Genomic DNA, 12,622 nt, shown 5'->3' with positions numbered 1-12,622 from the left:
TGTATCACTACTGCCCAGGCTGTAAACTGTGATAAGATCACACACTACTGTAGCACAGGTTTAGTTATGTCTGCATGTCAAGACTTAAAGATGAGCCTGTAAATCAGAACAGAGGACTTGGAAATTACAGACAATCCCTCTTCACATTGTTTCAAGCTGTTAAGTATTTGAGATCAATACTTTAACTTGGGTTCCATATTTGTCTGTAGGAGATCAATACAAAGGCACACTTTCAATTACTGTAAACATGTTATTTGCCTAACTGTGCCAAAACAACATGCAACTTCTGTAAACTCTGTACCAGTATTTCAACCACATCTGCAGTATTTTGCTGTCAAATCCCCGACAGATTTACTGGCTGAATCCCAGAGTGATTCAGATCCCAGAGGGTCGTGATCAGTGGCACAGGGTCTAGCTGGAGGCCTGTCACTAGTGGTGTCCCCCAAGGTTCAGTAGTGGGCCCTGTATTGTTTAACTTATTCCTCAATAACTTGGATAAAGGGATAGAGGCCTCCTCAGCAAGTTCACTGATGACACAAAGCTGGAGGAGTGGCTGATACCCCAGGGGGCTGTGCAGCCCTTCAGAAGGACCTCAACAGGATGGAGAGAGGGGCCATCTGAAATTCATCAAAGGCATGCAGGGTCCTGCACATGGGGAGGAATAACTCCATGTACCACTACAGGCTGGGGGCTGATCTCCTGGAAAGCAGCTCTGCAGAGAAGGACCTGGGGGTTCTGGTGGAGCACAAGCTATCCATGAATCAGCAGTGTGTCCTTGGGGCCAAGAAGGCCAATGGTATCCTGGGGTGCATTAGGAAGAGCATTGCCACCAGGTCAGGAGAGGTGATCCAGCCCCTCTACTCAGCCCTGGTGAGGCCACACCAGAAGTACTGTGCCCAGTTCTGGGCTCCTCAGTACAAGAGAGACCTGGAGCTCCTGGAGCAGGTCCAGTGGAGGGCAACAAACATGATTGAGAGACTGGAGCATCTCTCATATGAGGAAAGGCTAAGGGAAGCTGGGCCTTTTTAGCCTCAAGAAGAGAAGACTGAGAGGGGACCTCACCAGTGCCTGCAGGTATCTGAAGGGAAGCTGTCAGAGGCTGGAGCCAGGCTTTTCTTGTGCTGTCAAGCAATAGGACAAGAGGCAGTGGGCAGAAACTGATGCACAGGAAGTTCCATCTGAACACGAGGAAGAGCTTCCTTACTGTGTGAGTGACCAAGCACTGGAACAGATTGCCCAGAGAGGCTGTGGAGTCTCCTTCACTGGAGATATTCAAGAACCATCTGGATGCAATCCTGTGCCGTGAGCTCTAGGATGACTGGTTGAGCAGGGAGGTTGGACCAGATGATCAACCCACTGTGGTCCCCTCCCAATCTTACCCATTCTGTAATGCTGTAATTCCTTTTTGGACTACTGAAGAAGAAAATTTTCTTTACCTAAAAAGCTGAAACCAGTATCAATGCTTGCTTTATATCTTAGTGTGGTGGGAGGAGGCAGGAAGCCTAATGTTGTCACATTAGAACTGCAGTAGCAAGACAGTTCATCAAATCAAACAATTTTAGTTAGTGCTCAAAACTCAGGAACTGTCTTTTTACAGTCTAAAATTAAAGATGCTTCTTTTAAAACTCTAGTCAACAATTTCAAAATCTGTTTTATTCTGAAGTTTCTTCAAACGAGTTTAGATTTTACCCAAAGTAACAACTGAAGTAGGCAAATCTGGAGTATTCATTCACAGTCTGTGTTTCACTGGGCAGAAGCTACTGTTTCATAGGACAGTATTTAAATAAATACCTCTCTCCCAAGAGTACTAAGTTATGATTTTTTGCCCCATACATCATTAAATTTTATTTTTGTTGGATGAATGCACTTAAATTACTAGTAGCAGTCAATTGTCATGTATGATGGAGTAAAACTTACCTGGAAGAACTCTATTAAATATCAGATTTCTAGAATTTTCTATATACATGTGAGAGCAGCATAAAAACTGACATATTTAAATATTACATTATTTACAGGGTAATTCAGGTAGTTATTTCCATAATATAAGAACTGCTCTCCATTTCACATAGCTGAAATATGATAGAACTTTTCTAAATGTTTGAAAGTGATTTCAATTCTACAATGGATCAGGCATTCTTTAATAATTTGTTACTAACTTTTTAGAAATAGCTTTTTGCTGGCTCATATTTTATAACCTCTTCACATTCCCATCAAATAATCTACGATGTAACATATTAAACATAACACAACAGCACTGACAGTTTTGTATTTGAAATCAGAGATAACTAATCAACCAATACTCCTTTATTAGGGTGAAATGAAAAATGTGTTGCATTTTGTTTCTGAATCACAAGCTAGTTCTGTATATTTGTAAACTCCAGCAGAAGTCATAAGAATACTCTTAATGAAAATAACCTTCCTATCAAATAATGGGCAATTTTTAAAAGATTTTTAAAAGATTTTTTACATAAATCTTTCATATTACATTATCCTGTGCCTTAAATAAATTGTAAACAAACATAAAATGTTGTAATGAGCTGATTATCTGAAGTAAAACAAAGTATTTCTGTCTATTCTCTGAAATAGTTATGTTGTTACTGAGGACTTAATATTGCATTTTCAACAACAAAAATTTGAACAGATAGCTCTGACCTCATGAAACAGTGAGAACTTATCAGTTGAGTATCTTTTGCAGAAAAAAACCTGTATCCTTAAGACTCTCTCTATTCACCAAATGTTTTCATTAACGTGACATGCAGATGTCTAGAAGTTAAATGGACCATTATTAGCACTCTGGAATATGCAAGCAATATATGAATTAATTGTTTAATTATATTGAGTTGCCTGTGGCACCAAAAAAACGGGAAGTTAAATGTCAGCATTTCACACTGTCAATTGAAATGAGTCCCAGATGTTAAAACACTAAGCCACCTAATCATCATTAATTTAATTTTAAACAAAGTCTTTTCCAAGCCAAGCTTAATCTAGTATTCAGTCTTTCCCTTCCCCTCCCTAGCACAACTAAACATGGAAATAACTCCTATTTAATATGTGCAGTGACTGAACTAGGCAAATAGTACATAGGACCAATGTAAAGATTTTCATGTCTTCTGCCATTAGAACTCACTGGTTTTTATTAAGATTTTAATGGTTTTGAAGACAATACCAAAGAACGCCTAACAAGTAAAAATGTCAGGCCTTGTTTTTTTTCTCTAAGAAAAGAAGTCCTGTTTGTCACTGTGCACAATTCTAAAGTAGAAGAAATCTTAGGTTGTTATTATTTTGTCTAAAATCAATGAAAAATCATTTTAGGAATTCAAGCTAATACATCCTGCCCACTCTTAAAAACATACGGGCTAGTGCCAAATCCAAATGGGACTTTTTTTTCAGAAATTTGAAGAAACTTAATTTAAGAATGAGTAAATTCACAACATAAACATCTGCCATTGTTTTCAGTACAACGCTAATTACAACAGTTGCTTGTATTTTGAATGAACAAGTTCTAGCAAATATAGAAAGGCTTAGCCCCAGGAAGTGTCAAGAAATATTAGAGGAGAGATTAGGGACATTCACATGAGTGTTATAGATTTAAAAAGGGAAGAGATTACCTACCCCTCTCCACCAATTCTTGTTATCTTTAGACGAAAATCAACAGAGTTCAGGCTGGGTGGCTTCCATTTCAAAATATCATCACATCGACCAGGCTTGTATTTCTGAAGTAAATTAAAATGCAGTTTAATTATGCTTATTGGTTTTCACTAGTTTTAAAAGTAACAATTCAGCCTTTCAGACTCTATTAGCTGTCTCTAATGAATTACAATACTTAGTGACTGAAACAATGAATACCATTACCATGGAGGTAGTTGTGCTTCACTACTTTATTTGCTTCTCCCTTTTAAAACTGCTTAGCACTGTAGCTATGCCATTGCATATAATAAAAAGCTGAGAATGGAAATAAAAATTAGCATACTTCATTATCTCTCTCTGGCTAATGGAAAATTTCAAGAAAGAAAATAAGCCAGCACAGAAAGAAATTAAAACACTGATAGGACATACAGAAGAGATACATTTAAAATAATCTCAACATTCTGGAACAATTTAATGAACAATATTTTTGTTATCCATGCTGTTGGCTGATACAACATGAAAAAGCCAGAAGCCACCATACTGCCACCTATCAGAAAGACTCATCAGAAACATGTTCTTTCATAGCAAAGGAATTTAGGTTATGTAAAGATTAAAGAACATCATGATATACAGGAACATAAATAAGGGAGTATCTCTTGCTAAAGAGAGAGGGTACACATTTGAATCACAAGTTGAAAGGAACAATTCTCTCTTAAATTAGAGCTTTAGTTTCTCATGGTCTCTCCTATCATCTGCTTTCATTTACTAAGCTGCCATTTTGTTCATCCTCAGCTGTCAGTGAGAGTTAACTTCTTGACCCTTTCCGTACCAGAATATCTTTCATGGCAATGGAGAAAATCAGAACGAACATGAATAGGGCAAAAGTAAAAGAATAATTTGGAGATGCATAGAATGAGAAATTTTACTTCTTTATTTATACACAGTGAGAAAATTTATGCAATTTTATATGAAAAATAAAACTATCCACTGTCTTTTGGTAACACAACAGTCATCATCATCACACTTCACTCATGCTGTGTTAAATATTTTCAAAAAACAGACTTTACTGATGATAAACCTAACAGTTCTAAATCTAAAATGACAAAAGCAGATGAATTTTCTGTTTTCTAATGGGAGAATGTAAAGTTACTCTTTCCAAAACAAATGCAGCATATCTTACTTATCATTTCTTGATGAAAAGATGGTCATTAACTCTTAATGATGCAAAAAGGATGGACCAACCTCTAAGTCATGGCACTGAAACTCTGAGGAAAAGCTACATCTGATCTATAGAAAACCTTCCTCACCAGAGGTCTTCTATCCTGACTCTGACAGCAGCCAACAGCATGTGCTCAGGGAAGATGAAACACAAGGCAATTATATGTATTTTCTACTACTACTCTTTGAGAAACTATCCATTTTGGAGCTCAGGGACTTCCTGATGTAGATGTGATTCAAATGTGATTCCTATACATTCAGTTATTTTCAGTTTCTCTGCATGAGCTTGTATAGCTCCCCAGTAAGACCGTGTAAACCTCCACCAGCTGTAAAAGCCCGTGGTACAACCTTTCACGCACAGACTGACTACCTTGCAGGAATAAAAACACCACATTTTGTTTATTTTGAACAAGTTTTTGTTCTTTTTGAAGACTTGCACTTTCTAGGGATCATACTAAGAGAGATGCTTAACAATCAAACCCCATTGTTTCCATGTGACTCATGGTTTCATATGCCTCTATATGCACAGAAATGCACAGTACATTTTACATGTACTGTTAGAATTTTCTTCTCCACTTACATTACTCTACGTTTATCTACATAAAAGTTTATGCACTTTTATCAGTCTCAGCCACCTAGTTTTGTAAGAGCTTACTATAATTCTCCACATTTAGGACCAGCCTTTGCTGATCCATCAAGAAAACATCACTCAATGGTTCATCCAATTTTCATACTTGCTTACGTGCAGTACAGGAGACTCCCTTCCCTGGTGAGGACTGAACAGTACCCCATCCCTTCATTCCTACTTTTTAACCAATTAGCTATCTGTGCAAGAACTTTTTAACTCTCACATTACTTTAGTTTCTTCAAGAAAATTTTGACAAGAGTCTTTCTGGAAGTCTTGGCAAGAAAGACCATATGAACCCTTTTGAACCCTTTGTTGGAGAGGTATAACCTTCCTTTCAAAAAGGTATGTAATTTTCACCAACTGTATCAATCATTTCACCCAGATATCAACTTCTGTATTCCTTATTGCTTCTACTTCTTTGCCCAGTCCAGATACCAAGCTTACAGGACTTATTTCTTCCCTGACCTTCCATGATACCTGTCCCCACCTTCATTTTTTTAAAACTGGTATTGTATTTTCTACCCTCACACACTTAGGTACTAAGGTATACTTTTCACATAGGATCTACTATCCAATTTTTTCAAACTCTTTTTCCTAGACTGACAGGTTACATTCCCCTAAAAGTCAGTAAGAAACCAACTTCATAATAGACAGGAACAACTATTCCAAGATCAGTAGTGAAAAGCAATGTTTTGACAGAAGATATCTGCATACCTGTAATTACACTGCAGGATCCACAATTCTGACTCAAGTTTAAAATTAACTGGCTGGCTTGCTTGAAGGGAATGGGGGAGGATTCATTCATTAAGATGGACTTACTTTCTTTACCTCTAGAACCAGCATAGTGTGAGACAAGCCTCAGATAAACATTTTGTTCTATCAATAAAAAAATAATCTCTACCACACCTCAAGTTAGTCAAAGGTATCTCACTTAGAAAGCAATGACAATAAAGATACCCTTTTGACTATTACATTTAGTTTTGACCATTGTCAAGTAACAGCCTTCTCACTTTGCAGCAATTTGTTAATACCAAACACCTGGTAAAGGTAACAGGTAAATTACAGATATCTTTCAGAAACGGTTACAAAGCCTTAGATAAGCCATCAGAATTCAAACCTCATACTAAGAACAATTTATACAGCCCCTCCTAGGCCTCCCCCAACTTCCTCTGTTAACATGAAAGAGAGAAATTCACAGAAGTCTTGCTCAAAAGGAGAATTCATTCAAAGGCCATATTAATAATCCCTAAGAAAGAGATTAGTTTTTGTAACAAGTGAGTTCACACACACAAGACAGCACTAGTAAGTTATTGAGTTTGAATGCTAAGTGCTAAATCAATTTCTTTAAACATGAGCTGAAGCCAAACAAGAATTCTGCTTGTTAAATATGTGAAAACTTCACCTTAGATGAATCACTGCATACTGCAGACCTGTTCTGCGTGAAGTTACTCTTTATTTTAACTCCAAACCAAAATGTGAAGCAATCTGTTTGAGATCGAACTACACCCTAGCATTTTAAATATAGCATTCATAGCAATGAATCCTCACCACCACTCCGCAACAAATATGTATGTACACGACTACTTCTAAAACATATCAGATCCCCTATCATCTCAAATACAAAGTTCATGCTTCAATCTGAAACCTGTCAACCTAGTCTAAGCACAAAAATTAGAGCTCCACACCAAAAAGTTACATTGACAAATCAGAAACTGTCTCAAATAGCTTTAAAGGATTGGACTAGGTGACCACCTGAAGTCCCTTCCAATCTAAATTATTCTGCAAAACCATGTCTCTCTCTGCTTGCTTGTTCTTTTAGCAGCCATATTGGGTGCATTTTAGTTTGTAAAACCAACGAACATTTAAAACAAATCCCCTACTTGTTCTCATTTCCTATACTTTAGTTGCAATGGCCGGGCAGCTCTGGTGCGTGCAAACTGGATTCCATCAATGTAAAACCAAACTTGAAGTTTCACTTCAAGGACACTCCCTAATGCCCTTCACACTGAAGTACAGACACCAGAGGCCAAGGCAAAGGCTGTTCCACTGCACTGCTACCTCGCACCTAAGGAGCACAAACAAACCTGAGCTGTGAAGATAGCCTGCAACATCCTGAACTGCTGCTTCAAAGAAATAAGGGTATCAGTGCCTTCAGTTGGCTATGAACCCTAACCTTTCCAATTTTTACCTTTTTTTTTACACCTTTTTACATTCACTCACCATCTACCCAACATTTCTTCTATCTTTTTAGTAGCAGTAGTAGTAGTAGTAGTCATCATATAAATGCCCTATCTTCTGTGACCATTCTCTGCTGGCAAAACCTCAGGGCCTTACTTTCATGAAGAGGATGAAGATCAGGGATAACAGATGTGTCAGAAGTAGCGTCACATATGTGCCCCTACTATTGAGATCCTGAACTTCAGGCAAGAAACGAATAATGACCCTAAAACTCAGATGCACATCCAACACCCTGGGATGAAGAATCATCACTGAAGACAGCTCAACAGAAAGCACATCCTCAGGCATCACTCTTAGGCTGCTAAACCCATTGATTTCTCACCTCAAACTCAGTGGGCTCAAGTGGGTCTAGTCAAACCACTATCAGGGTTTTATTAGACCCCCGTTAGAGCCATTTTAGCACTGCAGGGCAAAGTGATGGGTTGCTGGTCATGCTGAACCTCAATCCCCTGCCCTGTCCTGGAGTACTAAGTCTAGTTCCCCCTTCCTCCACAGCTGCCCAAAGGGGGTGGGGGGGGCACTCTTTTCTCCTCTCCCATCAGATCAAGAGAAAGGCTGGCCCTCAAAACCTCAAGTTCTGTTATCTTAACTTTTCTGACACATTTCTTGTCCACTGCATATAGTCTCACACACAGGTTTGGGATTAGCCTAAAGCCATGTGTCAGCATTTGTATTCAATGGATAGCACAGCAGAAAGCTAAAAGCCTAGACAGTGGAGATATCAGAGGCTCATAATGAGGATAAACTTTAACTCCAAATAGCTGCTTCCACATGGGATAGATGTTTCTGCTTAGTATTTTGTAGGAGGAAGAGCGGGGTTGGTTTCTGGGACTGCATTCTGGGCAGGCAGTCTGGGGTGTGGGGTGGTGTTGACTCACCATGAAGACACCCACCTGGAAGACTGAGTGACTTCAGCCTAAAGTCTAGACAAAATAAATGGCTTCTCCTAGCGACTGAAAAGGAAGAGGTGGTGGGATGATCAAGAGAGAAGTTCGTGCCTCATCAAGAAGAGGAAAAGAAGGTTTCCTTTACAAGGGTGGATGTCTCACTATCCTACAAAGTCTAATCAGCCAGCTCTACCTCCCATAACCCTTATTAAACACCATCCTCCTGAAGTGCAAGCAGCAGCTAACACAGGCCACATTACATTTCCCTTCCTCCGTATCTTCCCTCACTCCTTCCAAATGACAGGAAGCCAGCAAATAAACCAGCTCTTTCTCTTCTCCTAAGTGGCACAGTGCTGCTGCTTGTCAGCTCTAATTTCTCCTCAGTAAACTGGTCAGACCTGGCCCTGCAAAGTATCCGAAGGGCTGCAAAGCTGGCAGCTGCAGGCACACACCAAATTAGAAAGAAAGCTAAAATAAAGGGCACAGAAAGGTCAGGGAAGGTTTGTTTGCATTGTCATGCTTGCCCAAGAGGTATGGAAGGTTGAGTACCTTTGAAGAGTGAGGGCAGAGCAGATGGGAGGGGCAAGGGGTTAACCAAGACAGCTAGTGGGAATCTACTGGAGTTCTTTTAAATTATTAAATGTAGTTTGCCACATTGCAAATGATGTTAGCATCTAACCACACTGAAAATGTAATAAAGGGCAATTAAGTATCCTTGAACATGAAACATAAATATTAAATATAAAACTTGACTACTAAATATAAAACTTAACTACAACAAACCTATAATGGCAACAAATCTGCTCCTCTTACCATGCAAAACAGGGTTAAATGTTTTATCTGAAGAGCTCTACTTAATTCTGAGGCCTCTTAATCCATAGAGCAGCTGCTGGCCTGTCCAATCTAATAGTTTGCATTCAGCTGGGTAAACATAAAGACAGAATAATTACCCAAAATGTGTTTTTATTTTCTTGCACTACAGACTCTGGATCATTTTAAAGAACTAAAAGGATTTATTATAATCAATCATTCCAGGCTAGACTTTATAAAGAAATGAACTGAAGACACAGAAGTTGCTAATGCTGTTGACAGATTATGTGAATACATCACAACAATGGATCACGAGACCACAAGATCAAAGGCAACCATTGACTCAATTGTATATTCATAGATTTTTAAGACTGCAAACCATTACCAGGCTCATTGAGTCAGCTCTGTTGCATATAGGACAGAGAAACTTGAACAATGATGTTTATATCAATCTTATAACTCCCATCCAAACTACAATAATGTTTACATCAAGTTTATAATCCCTATTCAAAATACAACACACCTTTATGAAAGATACCATATCATGAAGAAATCACAACACGTATCTTAGGGAAGTTGCCACAGCCATTTATTACACCTGTGTTTAAAATTGCTTACTTCTACACTGAGTCTTGTGTAATGCCTTACTTTAGACTGAAGCCTGGCTCTCCATGTAATTACTTCCCTTTTTAAGATAACATGAGTAAGTCTGAGTCTCACTGCATGGGTAATTTCCCAGTAACGTACACATTGTCATAGTGTAATTTCACAAAAGCCTTTATAAGAGTAGGCAACAGAACTGAACCTACTATTCCAATATTCTTTCCATGGCTTACACATACAGCAGTACACAAAGTGTATTTGTGTTCTTCTGCATTGCACTGAGAGGTGTTGATAACTAGCTGAAATCATTCTTTTCAGATTCATGCCTTTAGCTGGGACTTAATACACTTACTCCTGGAAATACAGCCCACATTTGTCTGTATTCAAGCAACATCATAAGATCAAATGATCCAGCTTAGCCTACATGACTGATTTCTCAGGAAAACAGGTAAGTTTGCTGAAAAAGTTCAAAATATTAACAACATGACCATAAAAACAGATGCAAAATCCCAACACTATCATTAACACCCTTATACCCTTCATGGTAATGCACTTCTTTAACTGCCACCAAAAAAAGCCAAAAGACAAACAAACAAACAAAACAAAACCAACAACAAACCCAACCCAAACAAAAACAAAAAAACCAACCAACCAAAAAAACAAAAAAAAAAACCAAAAAACCCTAAACACAACTAAACACAAGTGACTAAAATCTACAGGAGGAAATAAGTTCTCTCACCAGCAGTTAAACTGCGACCCTTAGCTCCTTCAAAAATTGTGCCTTCTGTCCCTTCCAGCTTCCATTCTCAGTTCCAACTCCTTCTGTTCCTCAAAGTGCCCATACAAACAACTCACAACCTCCCCATAGTTCCCACAGACCATCACTGCAACTCCTCATGTATTCTAGTTTCTTTGCCTGGGAAAAAGCTAAGCAAATGGGAATGTGGCACCAGAAGTTTCCTGGTCATTGACAGGTAAATGTGCTTAATGCTTGTTCTTGCTGCATATTGAGCAGGACACTGAGAATTGGAAGAAAGGGATATACTAGTCTGGTCACAGGCCCACTACACTTCCTGGCTGAGGAGCAGAAAGTCCAGCTTTTCTTACTGAAGTCAGAGGCAAACAGGTTATTTGAGGAAACTGCTTTGAGAGCAGTGGGCTCATCCCTAACTCACATCCTTGGAGGTGAAGGCAAACAGTGTTGTACACTATGGCATTTATGGTGTTTGGTGGTGATCACTGGTCATCAGCACACAAGCTTCAGAGATTATCTATCACACCCACAGAGAAAGCTACTTTGTATGTTGGTGGTCTAGGAGATAAAGGAGAAAAACGTCCAAGACCAAAAGCCTCCAGATTCAAACAACAGGGTGTGTGATTACAAAGACTGATATACAGAAAAAGTGACTAAAATTAGTGCATTGATCTGAAGTGGACATTGGAAATAAACACCTAGGCAACACTGTCCACTTAGACCAAACATCAGACAGTAAGAGAAAAATATTATTGTTCATTCTTGCACTAAACCATCGTATTTACTTATTTAAAATACATCAGAGCCAGCCAAACTGACTGTCTGTCTTTGCCAAATGCATTCCACATACCACAGAGGTAGAAAGAGAACTCTTAGAAAGAATTCAGATAGAAGAATTCAGAGGTACCTAAGAAACTTCTATAAATGAATGCAATAGATGAAACTTCTGACAAATGCAGGTCAGCAAGGGAAAGATGAATAATTTCCACCGAAAAAAGGTGCTTTAAAAAAATCTCTTCAACGGCACTCAGTGTCTCAAAGATTATCAGGATTTCTTTGTTCTTGATAAAAACAAATCAAGTGCTCCAAATACTGATTATTTTATTGTAGACATTTGACATAATTTGTGTATAAAGTCTGAAAATAGTAAAGCAGGCAATTCTTTTAATAAATGTGAGTCAACTGTTCCTATATTTGTAAAGGAAATACAGGGAGATGTGATTTGTAGTACTCCTGAGTGTTCAGGCTAAGAGAAACTCTTGAATAAACACTGGTACTTTCCAAACACCTGTCAGTTCTGAAAGGCATTTTCATAGTTGAGGCAAAACACAAGAAGCTAAACACTGAATGGAAAATATGTAAGAATACAAAATGGCTGCAAACTTTGTACAGCTCCAAAATACAATCCAAATGCTTTCCAATTTCACACAAACAGTTTTCATGTGTTGTACCAAACCCTCCACTAAGGGCAACTTGTGTCCAACCATGGAGAGATGGCCATGATGCCCTAACCAAAAGATGACCCAAAAAAAAAAAATCCTAATTCCTTCCCTTCAAAAAACTCTTTTAACTAAAAGAAATTAATAAATGCTCCTTTTAATGCTTAGTGTCCTAAATTACTGATTTGAACCACCCGAAAAATCAAAGAGCTGCAGTCCTCACTAAACATCAGCTTTTTGCCTGGTTCAGTGATTTGATCAGAACAGACACACTGATGATCAACAAATATTTGATCAGCTTGAAAATAGGTTGCTAATGAATTCCAGACATTATACAAAGTAATGCTGTCACATCATTGAAAGCAAATATGCAACAGTAACCTCAGAGGCTCAAAAAGATGGGGAAAAGACAAGTTCC

At 38.4% G+C, this 12,622-nt stretch overlaps 1 protein-coding gene across 2 annotated transcripts in view; it reads right to left on the bottom strand.

The window, feature by feature from the left end:
• The window catches only part of RNGTT (RNA guanylyltransferase and 5'-phosphatase), a 183,067-nt gene that overhangs the window by 69,749 nt on the left and 100,696 nt on the right, over window positions 1–12,622 (bottom strand). For both annotated transcript variants that reach the window (XM_069011173.1, XM_069011172.1), the window contains exon 13: window positions 3,613–3,713. In XM_069011173.1, coding sequence (XP_068867274.1) covers window positions 3,613–3,713 — 101 coding nt within the window. The remainder of the gene's footprint in view (window positions 1–3,612; window positions 3,714–12,622) is intronic.

The sequence above is a fragment of the Aphelocoma coerulescens genome, chromosome 3, assembly GCF_041296385.1.
Source record: "Aphelocoma coerulescens isolate FSJ_1873_10779 chromosome 3, UR_Acoe_1.0, whole genome shotgun sequence".
Taxonomy (NCBI): Eukaryota; Metazoa; Chordata; class Aves; order Passeriformes; family Corvidae; genus Aphelocoma; species Aphelocoma coerulescens.
Note: the sequence above shows the minus strand (reverse complement) of the source record. Positions and strands in the feature narration are given on the sequence as shown.